The 12,401-nt window shown below is 31.9% G+C and overlaps 3 protein-coding genes across 6 annotated transcripts; 2 read left to right on the forward strand and 1 right to left on the reverse strand.

Moving 5' to 3' along the window:
* The first annotated feature begins 446 nt into the window (after nucleotides 1-446).
* LOC103312378 (uncharacterized protein) lies at nucleotides 447-1,312 on the forward strand. The gene is made up of 2 exons (XM_008192870.3): nucleotides 447-597; nucleotides 656-1,312. Exons 1-2 carry the CDS (start codon nucleotides 583-585, stop codon nucleotides 1,250-1,252), a joined length of 612 nt encoding a protein of 203 aa, XP_008191092.1. The 5' UTR covers nucleotides 447-582; the 3' UTR covers nucleotides 1,253-1,312.
* On the reverse strand, nucleotides 1,227-1,982 carry MED10 (Mediator complex subunit 10). Its single transcript, XM_964741.4, has 3 exons — nucleotides 1,697-1,982; nucleotides 1,564-1,647; nucleotides 1,227-1,510 (listed from the first exon to the last, which is right to left on the reverse strand). The coding sequence occupies exons 1-3, from the start codon at nucleotides 1,816-1,818 to the stop codon at nucleotides 1,321-1,323; spliced, it is 396 nt and encodes a 131-aa protein (XP_969834.1). The 5' UTR covers nucleotides 1,819-1,982; the 3' UTR covers nucleotides 1,227-1,320.
* A 1,514-nt stretch (nucleotides 1,983-3,496) lies between these two features.
* Nucleotides 3,497-10,624, forward strand: LOC103312391 (hypothetical protein). Of its 4 annotated transcripts, none has more exons than XM_015978145.2 (6): nucleotides 3,497-3,764; nucleotides 3,815-4,148; nucleotides 4,196-4,465; nucleotides 4,514-4,928; nucleotides 9,626-10,211; nucleotides 10,257-10,624. In XM_015978145.2, exons 2-6 carry the CDS (start codon nucleotides 3,997-3,999, stop codon nucleotides 10,439-10,441), a joined length of 1,608 nt encoding a protein of 535 aa, XP_015833631.1. In that variant the 5' UTR covers nucleotides 3,497-3,764; nucleotides 3,815-3,996; the 3' UTR covers nucleotides 10,442-10,624. The 4 variants fall into 4 exon arrangements, with proteins under 4 accessions (XP_015833631.1, XP_015833632.1, XP_015833633.1 ...); XM_015978146.2 differs by having other exon boundaries at nucleotides 3,880-4,148; XM_015978147.2 differs by having other exon boundaries at nucleotides 3,890-4,148.
* The last annotated feature ends 1,777 nt before the right edge of the window (nucleotides 10,625-12,401 follow it).

The raw sequence follows: 12,401 nt of genomic DNA on the forward strand, positions 1-12,401 counted from the left end.
CATGACCATTGTCGATGAAGCTAGCACCATTCTCGTTTTCATTAAGGTCCCAAGGGGTGTTTGTCCGAACATGATTTTTTTACAGTTAAAGGCCCTATCGAAGGGTTTAATCTCCTACAAAAATAAAGAAAATTGCAGGATATAAAGTCGGTGAAGAAAAATAAAGTTTGTAAAATAGAGAAACTATAAATATTGAAAAAAATCGTTAAGGTCCCAAGGGGTGTTTGTCCGAACATCATGATTTTTTTATAGTCGAAGGCCCTATTGGAGGGCTTAATCTCCTGCAAAAATAAAGAAAATTGTAAGATATAAATGGGATGAAAAAAAAAGTCAGTTTGCATTGCTTGAATGTGAGAATAAAAAAGGCAGAAATTAAATGCAGTTAAGTTTTAATTTGTAAGTGTCTGGTGTGAACTTGGCTGTAGAAAACGAGAATGGTGGGGAAATGGTGCTAGCTCCATGCGCGCAGCAATTGTCTGGTCGACTGTAATGTTGGGATTTTGGTGCTATCTTCACCGATATACATAACCAAACATTTTGGTACCGCATTTAAAAAATTATAAAATAATTAGTTGTAAACAAATGGCCGAGACAGAGGTTAGTGTAAATTAATTTAAAATATGCTTTGCAAAAATTACATTTGTTTAAAAAATAGGTGGCTACAGGCTCGAGTGTTGAGGTCAAAACAGAGCCCAAAAGTCCCGAGAGTGACGAAGAAGTTGACGAAAAACCAATACCCTCCATTCTTGACAGCATTTCTAAAGAACAAATCGCCAACTTTCAGCCGTACTATGAGCGGTATTTTGAAAAAAAGTACTGTACAAAATTCACGACCGAAAATGTAAACTTGGATACCTGTGTTAGGGTTCACACTAACAAGGTTTGCGTGATTTCTTTATCAGAGAAGCACTCTATAATAAAAAAGCATCAAAGAATAAAAAATCTCAACTTTCAAGTAAGCCTCAAAGTGAATCGTTTAAAAAATAACATGTCAGGGAAAGGGAAGAGAGGAGCACAACTCTTGCAGCCTGAATCCGTTCTATGTTTCATTGAGACTGAAGACGGTGAAAAGTACCCCGTCCATGCAGGCATTTATGGAAAATTGCTGGAAATAAATGATAGGCTTTCGGAAAACCCTAACTTGCTTGTGGATGATTTAAATGAAGGTTTTCTCGCGGTGATTTTGCCTGATTTGCGTCGACTTGAGGAGAACATAAAGTCGCTAGTAGTTAAAGAGGAATACAATACGTAACATTTATTGAATAATGCATTTTATAACTTATTGACTCTAACTAATAAATAACTCAAAGTATTTGTGATTCATTCATCGCCCCTTATCGCCCGATATTTACTCAACTCAGTTGGAAACGTTTTGCTCAATTCCAGCAACATGTTTGCTTTGAATTTGCGGTAGGCGTCAATTTTACCCTTCACTTGTTCGTTCTTGGCCAAGGCTTTCTCAATACAGTCTTTTGTGTACAACTGTGGATTACGTCCTTGGTCAATGTAACTGAAAATGACAAAAAATAAAAATTTGAAGTGATCATTTGAATTACAACGTACTCAAAAACTTCCAAAGGAACATGGACATCCTGTACTTGTGATTTGAGTTTATCTACTTCTTGTAAACCGTGCACCAATGCAAGCCTAAAAATTGATTACTTCAGCAAGGCTTAAAGCTTGAAGGGTGACTTACAGTTTTTGGTTCAGCACGTTTTGACTTTGGGGCTGAAAATCGCTAACTATTATATGAATTTGACGAACATTTTCGATAAAAAGCTCCAGTTGGCTTTCTAAATTTTCCAAAGAAGACGCCATTCTTTTATAATTTTAGTTAATAATTATTAATTAAGAAAAACAATTTTAATCATCACCACTATCACTATTATGATAATAATAGAACATAAACAAAGTTTACAAAAGTCTTGGGGCAAAGCACTCAACTTGCGTTTCTGTCAAGGTCTGTCATAAATTTGGTTAGTTTAGTTTTATAAGGTTGGTGAAAGCGTAAAGAATAACCAAAAGACCCGGTAAATTTAAATTTTGACTTTACTGTCTTGAGAGGTTTATTTAGATAATTTAAACATTTAAATAAATAAGTGTTTAAATGAGAGAGCAAAGTAAAAGCCTCTTGCGACCATTTTATTTAGCATTATTAGTTTTTGTAATTAACTATTGTTGTTAATACTCGTGATCATCAATAATTTTTGATTTTTCTCCACATCCTAAATAAATGAATGTATAGCCTTTAAGCGAGCATTAAATCTTTTGTTGCGATTCCACGATTTTCTTTGTTGGTAATTATTGCGTGTTTATACAGTTTTATTCATTCCTATTATTAGTCTAAGATCCGAATTATAATTTCCTAGCAAACTGTTTCAAAAATAATTTATTTTTATTGTTTATTGTTTTATTTTTGTTTTTATTCTGATGTAGCTAAAGCTTTAAAATTTTTTATACGATGCAAATTGATCATTTTGAGTTTAATTAAAATATTTTCAAAATTAATGAATTTACAAAATCAATGAGAAATTGGCGCCAAGTTTGAAATTTCTAATAGTAACTACCAATTTTTATTCATTTTTGAACATAAATTTTTATGGAGACTTTTATTAACATCTTCAATATCTATCGCTTACAGTTTTTTAAATAATTACAAAATCGGAGTTTTAGCTTATTATTTTCATTTTTAATCGACAAATACGATAAAGTTGTGCTGTTAATTAAAAAAATGTTCAATTTGTCCACTATTTTAATTCAAGAACTTCAAAATTCAATGGCAGATTGACTGAGATACTTTACATAATAAGGTACATAACATAATACTCCTTCGCGAACAAAGCTATTGTAATTACATATTATTGCTTTACAGCTTATTCGATAATGAACCGGCTAAAAACTAAACAAAATCTTGATGTTTGACAATTGTTGACCATTTTGCAAAGCTTACTTGACAAACGATGAAAATTACAAAGTAAAATCCGTTTTTTGTTATTTCAACAACTGTAAGAGATAGGTATAGGACATTCTGATAAAAGTTACTATAAATGTCGATGTTCCTTTGATTGCCATTTGACTCCATTTGAAAAAACTGAGTTTTTAGTCGATTTTTGATAACCATTTTGAAAAAATCATAGTAGCTTAGAATTTTGACAGCTGACAATTTTGATAATTCTAGAAGGTTTTACACACCTTCGGTTATGCAAATCAACATATTAACTTATTGCAGAGAATTCAAAAGCTGTGATATTTTAAATAAACCCCACATTTTACTCAGCTTGAAAAGATGAACTCAAAAATGCAAAAAAAATAAGTGGTTACTATTTAAAATTTCAAAATTGGCGCTAATTTTTCGTAGTTCCCGAAGCGCAATCATCTTGATAATAAACAGAAGTTTAAATTTTTTAATGTAGGCCCTAAAAGAATGACCCTGTATTGATTAGGATTTACATTTGGTGGTGATTTCGGAAATGAAATTAAAATTAGCAGTGCACACATTTTTAATTAATTTCTATGATTAAAAATTTCAAAAAATGAGTTCTCGGTTATTTTGAATTTTGATTTAAATTGTGAAAGAGTTGCCAACACAGCGAGCAGAAGTTTTAGAAAAAAACCCTAGTACAAACTACAACAGTTTTTCCTTTAAATAAAGTGAAAAAACGTTCGTTGTTTTGTGGAAAATAGTCAAACCAAGTCAAACAGTATTGTTTTTGGGTTAAGAAGTAAAGGTATTCACTTTAACTCGGACGTTTTTATCTTTGCTGGTGAGTGCAACAAAATTTAATTTTTGTATACGTTATTTCTTTGTCTAAAGTGTAAACCTCAACTACTACTAAGTTAAAACAAGAGCATAGAATAACAGAGTAAATAGGTCTGGAGTTCCTTTTAGCTAAAAGCCCTGTTAAAAGTGTTAAAATAGGACCATTTCAATCATAGGGCCGTTCCAGTAAAAATTCGTAACCCGCATAGGCACGGAAAAATCTGTCGTTTGGCAAAATGGATTCTTTGTCACTTGAGTTGCTTGAGTTTATTCTAAGTAGCCCTGTTCTAAGTGACAGGGACGTACTTAATTTTTCCTCAACATGTCACCATTTCCGTAATATTGTTCTAACCAGTGAAGTGATATGGAGACGAAGATTTTACAGGAAGTAAGAACGACTTTTTATATTTTTTGTGTTTATTTGTGTACCATTAGATTGCCAAGCTTTTCCGATAATTCCTGGTGTCCTGACTCGTATTATGAAGAACTTAAATATTTTTACTCATTGAAACCTAGGGTGCTTGATATGTTAGAATCGGCCTTTGTTGATTTTTTCTCAGAGAGCATTTGTCCTAAGGTGAACTTAAGCGACTGGGAAATGCTTTATAATGAAAAGGCACCAAATTATTTTTACTTACGTAGACATCTCCTCGACATTAATAATACAAAAGAAGCGATAAATAGTATCCTAATTGTGCCTTTCAAGTAAGTTTTGAATACCAACATAAAATGAAATACCAAACTTTTGCTTAGTACTCCAGGTCATTTAACGTTGCAATTTTTCGCACGATTCAGTTTGAGCTTCTTGAATGAAATATATCTGAAAAATACTTGGCCCAAATTCATCCGTGCTCCACCTAAGCAACAAATTTTTGAGAAACTTGCTATTCTTGTCGCACAGTGGTTTCACCTTGACACTGAAACAGTCGAGCTTTATGTTACAAAAGGACTTGACAATTTTGCAAATTTGGTAAAAATGAGACTGAAGGCTACGCACCCCAAACATCCAATTTTCGCCACCCAAGAAATCAAGTGGAAAAAAGAAAAGTTGGACAAACACCAATGGGAGCCTGAAGATTGCCAAGTGATCATTTCCACAATCCGTGATGTTCTCTACTCGGATCTGGGGTTCCAAGAATGTGATCATGAGTGGGAGTTTATTACTAGAGTAATTAAGCCACTTATGATTTTGAAATTAAGGTGGCAGCATTGAATAACACTCAATATTGATAATACAGACTGATCCAGAAATACTGAGTCTGTTGGCAACACTGGACTTACATTTTTAAGGATACCAATGGAGTACGCTTCCAGTTAACAACAATTTAACATTCTTGTTGGGTTGTACGTCAAATAATTGTCAAGAAAAGTCTAATTCGGTTGCAATGTTGCAAATTACGAATTTCAAATGTGTTGTCAACAGACTCAGTATTTCTGCATTGCTGCCAACTTAATTTCGAAATTGCGGGCAACTTTGATTGGAATTTATATTTTATGTTTTTATTGTCTATTTGGCTTTCTAAACCTACTTATTTCATATTCTACATTACTATAGTACCTTCCACCCGTCACTTTTTTCCTCCATTTTTTCCTTTACCATTTTCGTTCAGAACTTTTTTCCTATCAAACTCGCACTCTTTTAGCTCCACATAATTTGCACATACTTTCCTAATCTTCCCTCCAAAATTCGTTCTCCTTTCTTCGTTTATCTAAATATGTTTATGATTTTCTTATCTTTACTTTTCATCTTACTTCATACATCTTATTTGGACAGTTCACCGTTAATAAGCAGGGTATATTTTGCGTTATAGGTACCTCAATTCTCTTATGCATGTTATTTTTTTCTGTCTATCTATGTCAGTTCATCCTCCATTGTTCTTTTGCTTTCTCTCATTCTTTCAAGTCGTATTCTTAATTTTTCTTCAAATCTTATTGCTTTTTCCTTATCCCACTCTTAATTTTTCTCTCTTATTTTTTTCACTTTCTATGTACCCCAGCGTCTGTTTATTTAGCCCTATCACCATTTTTATATTATTATTCAGGGTGAGTCATTGATAGGAGCATGCTCGATTGCTCCTACACCGTTAAAGATATCGAAATAAATTATATGGCACTGCAAATGGGAAGTTAAAGTGTACGTTCTAAAATTATTTTGCCCTATACAGGGTGTTTAATATTTACAGTGCAGCCTTTGACATAATTTTTTAAATGGCACTCCCTGTATATTTGTGCTAATTATTATTCATCGTCTCATTTTAATTTTTTTTATATCTTTAGTTTTTTTTTTCAAAAGTTGATAGTTAAGGAGATAATTCGGTTTTCCTGAAAAATGCAGACAAAATCTCGTGGCTACTAATATAGCGTGCTATGAAAAACAATACATTTTGACATACTATTTTCAAAATGGCATTTATAGTACGTCACGTTTTGATTTTATTGTGAAAATGAATTTTTCGCGTAAAATGCATACCTAGAAATCTCATCTAGACATAAATTTTAATAAAATTTTGACAAGAAATTATTAAATAAAAATGACAGAAATTTACAATGGAGAAATAAAAAATCGAGGTATAACAAATCAACAGCGATAACATATTACTTGCAATCACAAAACTGTTTAAAATGACTGCTTTCTTAAGCAATAAAGTAATACATGGTTAATTCATCGATTCTAATGTGGCATGATCGATTCAACAAAAAGCTTTTTTAATTCTTTCTTGCATTGCATATTTTTTCTAGTAGTGCCATCCTTTTTTCACTTTTATTTAATGATTTTTTATCAAAATTAAAGTTTATATCTTGATGAGATGTGTATGCAATTTACATGAAAAATTCATGTCAACAAAATCAAAACGTCACGTACAAAAAGGCCAGTCTGATGTTATGTCAGAATGTATTAGTTTGCATGGCACACTACGTTGGTATCCAAAGGATTTAAAAAAAAACGGGTTATCTCCGAAACTATCAACTTTTGGAAAAAAATTAAAGCGAAAAATATGTAGAATGAGATGCTGAATAATACTCAGTAATAAAATACAGAGGGTGCTATTTGAAAAAATTAAGTTGTGGTCATTCAAAGTTTACCAAAATGAATGTGTCACACCATGGTAATGCTACAATGCAAATGGACAGTCTTATCGCCGAAAGATACCCCTGACAGTTGTTTACATACAGACAAAATCCCAAATCAATATCTTGAAAACCAAGCGCACTGCGATTTTTAAATTATATGCCTGCATACGCACAAAATTGTAGAAAAAATTAAATAACTTCTGAATGGTTAAAACAAATTGCAAAAACTAAACTGTTTTATAAAGTCTAAAAAAGTGCACATTTTAGACATTTAAAAGTGTCATTAAAAAACTATTTTACCTACTATTTATTACATAACCGAAATACTTCAACTCATTCACCTGTTCCATACTTTTTCCTTCCCATTTCTCTTTTCTTTCGAATTTTCCTTCCAAACACCATCATTTTGGTTTTATCTACATTTACTTCAAATCATTTATTTCTTACGTATTTTTCCATTATTTTTATTATTTCCTTTATCTCGCTCTTGCTCTTTGCAAGAGTCGTCTGCAAACGCCAGGGACCACACTTTCTCTTTGCCTATAACTATTCCACCAACTTTTGTCTTTTTTAGAACCTTATCTATGTCCCTCAGGTCACTGCCTTACGCCTTTGATTGTCCAAAAACATTTACTCGTCTCTTCACCTATTTTTACTTGATTAATCGTTTTTTCATAAATTTCTCCTATTCTTCTCACCAACTACTTGTACATCTACCCCTTTCTATCTTAAAATTTGTATCAATTTTTTCCTGTCTACGCTATCAAACGTGAGTAAAATTAATCCCCAGTAATTTTGCGGTTGCTTTTTGTCCTCTTTCTTGTAAAGTGGGATAATTATAGTCCTTTTTCAATTTAAATTTACTTTTAAAAAATAGAACATATTCATTTCAAATTATGTTGACAATTGTCATTTATCTGTTAATTGTTAAGTAGGTTCTTTTTTGACGTGTCTTCGTATGCTTTTTGTATACTTTCAGAGACGAATCAATGAACTTTGCAAAAATACTTACCAATAACTCAATTTATAATGTAATTTTTTCAGGCTTATTTTTGGTGAATATAAACTTATAAACGTGTTTTGAGAATATCTCAAGTGCATCTCACCTTGTTCATAGAATATTTTCCGATTTAATTTCGAAAAATAATTAATTATATCTTAAAAACATGCTTGGATAGATGTGCTTTTGAGTTTACTTTGACTTGTTTAACCGATTTTTTTTGAAAAAATAATTGCCCATCTAGCTGTAAAATGTCCTAAAACTTTTTATTTTTATTACTTCTGTCTGTTGTTATTATTAATACATAGACAAAAGATATTGAAGACTTTCTTGTAGGTTTTCAGTGGCGTGTTTTCATGCTTTTTAAAATTCCGTCTTTTCCTGTAGCTTTCTTTTTTTAACTTTCTAATCTGTTTTTCTATTTCTCCTTTTGTAAGTTCTTTTATTTCCTCTAATGGTTCCGCACTTTTGATCCCGGACCAACTGTTTTGGCTTCTCTCTAGTGATTCCATAACGAGATCTTTCCATTTTTCCATACTTATATTTTCGTTTATTTTGTCTTAGTTTTATTTCTTTATTCATAAATTTCCACACCTCTGACTCTGTTTTTTTCATATTTTTTCTTGTACCATTTTCTTGCTTCTGTTTTTGTACCTACTCTTTTTTTCCATTTTAGTTTATCTCTAGCTTCTTGTCTGTGTATACAGAGTGCTCAAAAATTGGCGCACCAACTCAGTGGTACGTTATTGAGAAGAAAGTGCAGATTACGGGAAAAATGTTGAAAAAATTCCTAAAGTCATATTTTAAAAAATCTGAAGCTACAAACTTATTGTGTTAACTTTTTTAGTTTTCATTATTTTTTAATATTTTTATGCTTCACACAAGGTAATCGTTCCTTAACAAAACGATGAATAATTATTTTTAAATTTTCTATCAGACTTTAGCAGTTTCTTTAATTTAAAAAATTAAAATTCATCAAAAAAATCACAATGTGTAGGTGTGCCAACACTGGGAATTATTTCCTTGGAAACCGTTTCAAAAATAATTTATTTTTATTGTTGCTCAAAGTCTATTGCGATCATGACTGTTAGACAACGTTGCCACATATCATTTATCTAAAATCCGTTATTTATCAATAACTTTAATACAAAGAATTTTTTTACTATTTTTACCTTTATATATAACCAGTTCTCTACTACACACCATTGAGTTGGTGCGTCAGTTTTTGAGCACGCTGTATACTTTTTCTTTACATAGCTGCTTGAGTTCTTCTAGCAATCTGACTAGATCTTCTTTTTTCCCCCTTACATTTTTCTTTATACATTGTCCTTTTATTGTAACTTATAAAGGCATGTGCTCTGCTTCTACTCTGCTTGCTACTTTAAACTTGACAATTTTCTTCTATGCTTCATTATTTGTAACCCCATGATCTCTTGTGAATGTCCTGATCTGCTTATTGTATGTGTATTTTCCCTCTAAATTGCCCTCTATGTTGCCATTTAAAATTTCACATCCCCTCTGTTTGATCATAATTTAATGCTCGCCTTTTCTTGTTTTCCACTTTGTCTTTTGCTTTTCTTGTTTTTATTTTCTCTTCGTCGTCTGCTCTTGTTCCCTTTGCTCCTACTCTCGAATTAAAATCTCCCTTAATAATTAAATTCGTCTCTTCTTCATTCTTATTCATTTTCTTTCCGAAATACTCTCTTCTTGTATCTTTGTATTCTTTTTTTCCGTTTTATTCTTTCCTTTCTTATTTCATTGCAAATTTATTTAAAAATAAAGAAATTTATTAGATTTTAGAAAGTCGCAAATGCCTCCCGACGAATTTGGCGGTGATTTACGAAAGTGTGGCTAGGCGTTTGGGGGTCCTGGTCGATGTGGTCTGCGATTTCAGTCGTCACAAGTATTGTTTTCTTCAACTTCAATTAAATGAAACGATTTATTACATTAATCCTGGCAATGGGTGTTTTATGCGCGGAGTGACTTCTTCAAAGAGAGTTACCAGCGGCGTAATAGTTCAACAAATGATTGACAATTTGCAACATAAATTCCTGGATGTAAATGACAGAGACAAAAACGAACTGATTCGGTCGTTGTGTCGCCTTAATGATATCATTAACAACGTCTATATCTCGTCACCACTGAGACTACTCTACCATCAAATTCGCAAATGTGGAAATAACAATAAACGGCCCATTGCTCTAAAGTATGCCGTGGGTATGGTAGTGGTTCTTAACAATGCTATAAGCTGGAGTACAGGCACGCCTATTAGTGGGAAAGGTGTGATTTTTGATTGGAATAGATCGGAGTATGAGGAGGATTATCTGTATGGGGTCATTTGTGATAATGGAGAAGCACTAAGCCTTATGGATTATAAAGGTTGGCCAAACTTATTTAAAACAATTTAAAATAATATTTTTTTAGATGCATTAACTCCGACCGCTGATCCGGGTAACTTACAATCGATAGAACAAGTTGCTCTATACTTTTCACACTTTTTCGTTAACCACTTCGTTCCAAATTTAGAAGTGGAGAAACTTTTTCCTTATGATGGGGAAGTGAGACAAAAGTTCTACCACCAACTGCAGGCCCGTGATGGAAGAGTTTAGAAGAAATATTATTTTTCCATACAAATTTAGTTTATGCGCTTGTTTTTGAAATATGTACTTTTTTACTATCAAAGTTATGTGTTAGATAGGAATAAAATTTAAGTTCTTGTTGTCGGAAGCTTCTTTGAGTTAATTTTGAGTTTTCTACTCGTATTAAAAATACTTTGGCAATAAATTAAAAAAAAAAACAATTGATGGTGGTTTTATTACCTTTGAGCATGAGTGGCAGTCAACTGTACCTATAGACAATGAAAAAAATACTGAAATAGTAACTTTCACAAAGTTAACAATGCTGAAGTCAATAAGTCTTAAAAAAAAGATTACTGAAGAAAATCCTGAACTTTTTCTAAACGTTCAGGTGTAAATTATGTTTTTTTGACGTGAAGACGCCTGGGTAAGAGGAAAATATGTAAAATGAACTTTCAACGTCGGAACTGCCTGAAGGGACAAATTTGAAATAAGAAACGAGGGGGTCGTATTTTAAGGGGAGAGCTCTTCTGAAAAAAACTCTTCAGAAAATCTTCTGAACAATACAGGGTGATTCAAAAGTAACGGACAAACTCTCGGTATTCAGTTAAGCACAAAAATGAAGTCTGATTTTCTTTCTAGCAACTTAATTTTGATATACAGCGATATCGATTTTTGCTCTTTTTTTTCTATGATGTCGAATTTAATTTACTGTTAAATTTGCAAATTTTTTAAATGTTTTGTACAACATAAGACATTAATTGTTGATTTTTTTTCAACAGGTATATGTTTAATGTTCCAAAAATTGTCGTTTTTGCTAACTAAAATGATCTGAAGCACCAAAAAATTAAACTTTGAAGAGCTATATCTCGTGAAAAAAGACACAAATATTTTTTGTTATAGGAACTTTTAATTCAGTTTGATGTCTTTTATCAGCACCCAAGAGATTGTCCAGTGCTTTTGAATCACTTGTATTGTTTTGATCAATCTAGCAAACTGAAGTTCAGGTAATGCTTTGATATTGGTCGAAAGTCAATTAAAAAAAATTAGGAGCAATAATAATTATATCCCCTGTCAGTTTACAGTAGAATTTTGCCACAGCGCATTTGAATTTTTTTGAGTGAAATGGAGTACAAATTGAGGGTTTTTGGTTATTTTTTTTAGTTCAAAACGTGTCGCTGGGGTTTATTTTAACACAGATTTCTTTTTTTTACAGAAACTCTCAATTTGTGCTTTATTTCTCACTGCAAAAAATTCAAATGCACTGTTGCAATTTTAGTATAAAGTGAAATGGGGTATAAAGATGTTGGCTTCTGTATTTATTCTACATTATTATTACTACAGCAAATCTCGTAATGGAGGCGATCACTAATTAAGTTATAAACATCTCTTTGCTTTCTAAAGTGCACCAAGCATACAGCGTGCTCAAAAACTGGCGCACCAACTCAATGGTGTGCGATAGAGAACTGGTTACATATAAAGGTAAAAATAGTAAAAAAATTCTTTGTATTAAAGTTATTGATAAATAACGGACTTTACGTTGTCTAGCAGTCATGATAGCAATAGAATTTGAACAACAATAAAAATAAATTATTTTTGAAACGGTTTCCTGGGAAATAATTCCCAGTGTTGACACATCTACACATTGTGATTTTTTGGATAAATTTTAATTTTTTTAAATTAAAAAAACTGCTAAAATGTGATAGTAAATTTAAAAATAATTATTCATCGTATTGTTACGGAACGATTACCTGGTATGAAACATAAAAACACAAAAAAATAATGAAAACTAAAGAAGTTAACACAATAAGTTTGTAGCTCCAGATTTTTTAAAATATGACTTTAGGAATTTTTTCAACATTTTTTCCGTAATCTGCATTTGCTTCTCAATAACGTACCATTGAGTTGGTGCGCCAGTTTTTGAGCAGCCTGTATAATCGTCTAGGCATCCTTATGTTCTTATGGACAGGATGTTTTCAAACACTGTAGGAAA

The sequence above is a fragment of the Tribolium castaneum genome, chromosome 1 (assembly GCF_031307605.1).
Source record: "Tribolium castaneum strain GA2 chromosome 1, icTriCast1.1, whole genome shotgun sequence".
Classification (NCBI taxonomy): domain Eukaryota; kingdom Metazoa; phylum Arthropoda; class Insecta; order Coleoptera; family Tenebrionidae; genus Tribolium; species Tribolium castaneum.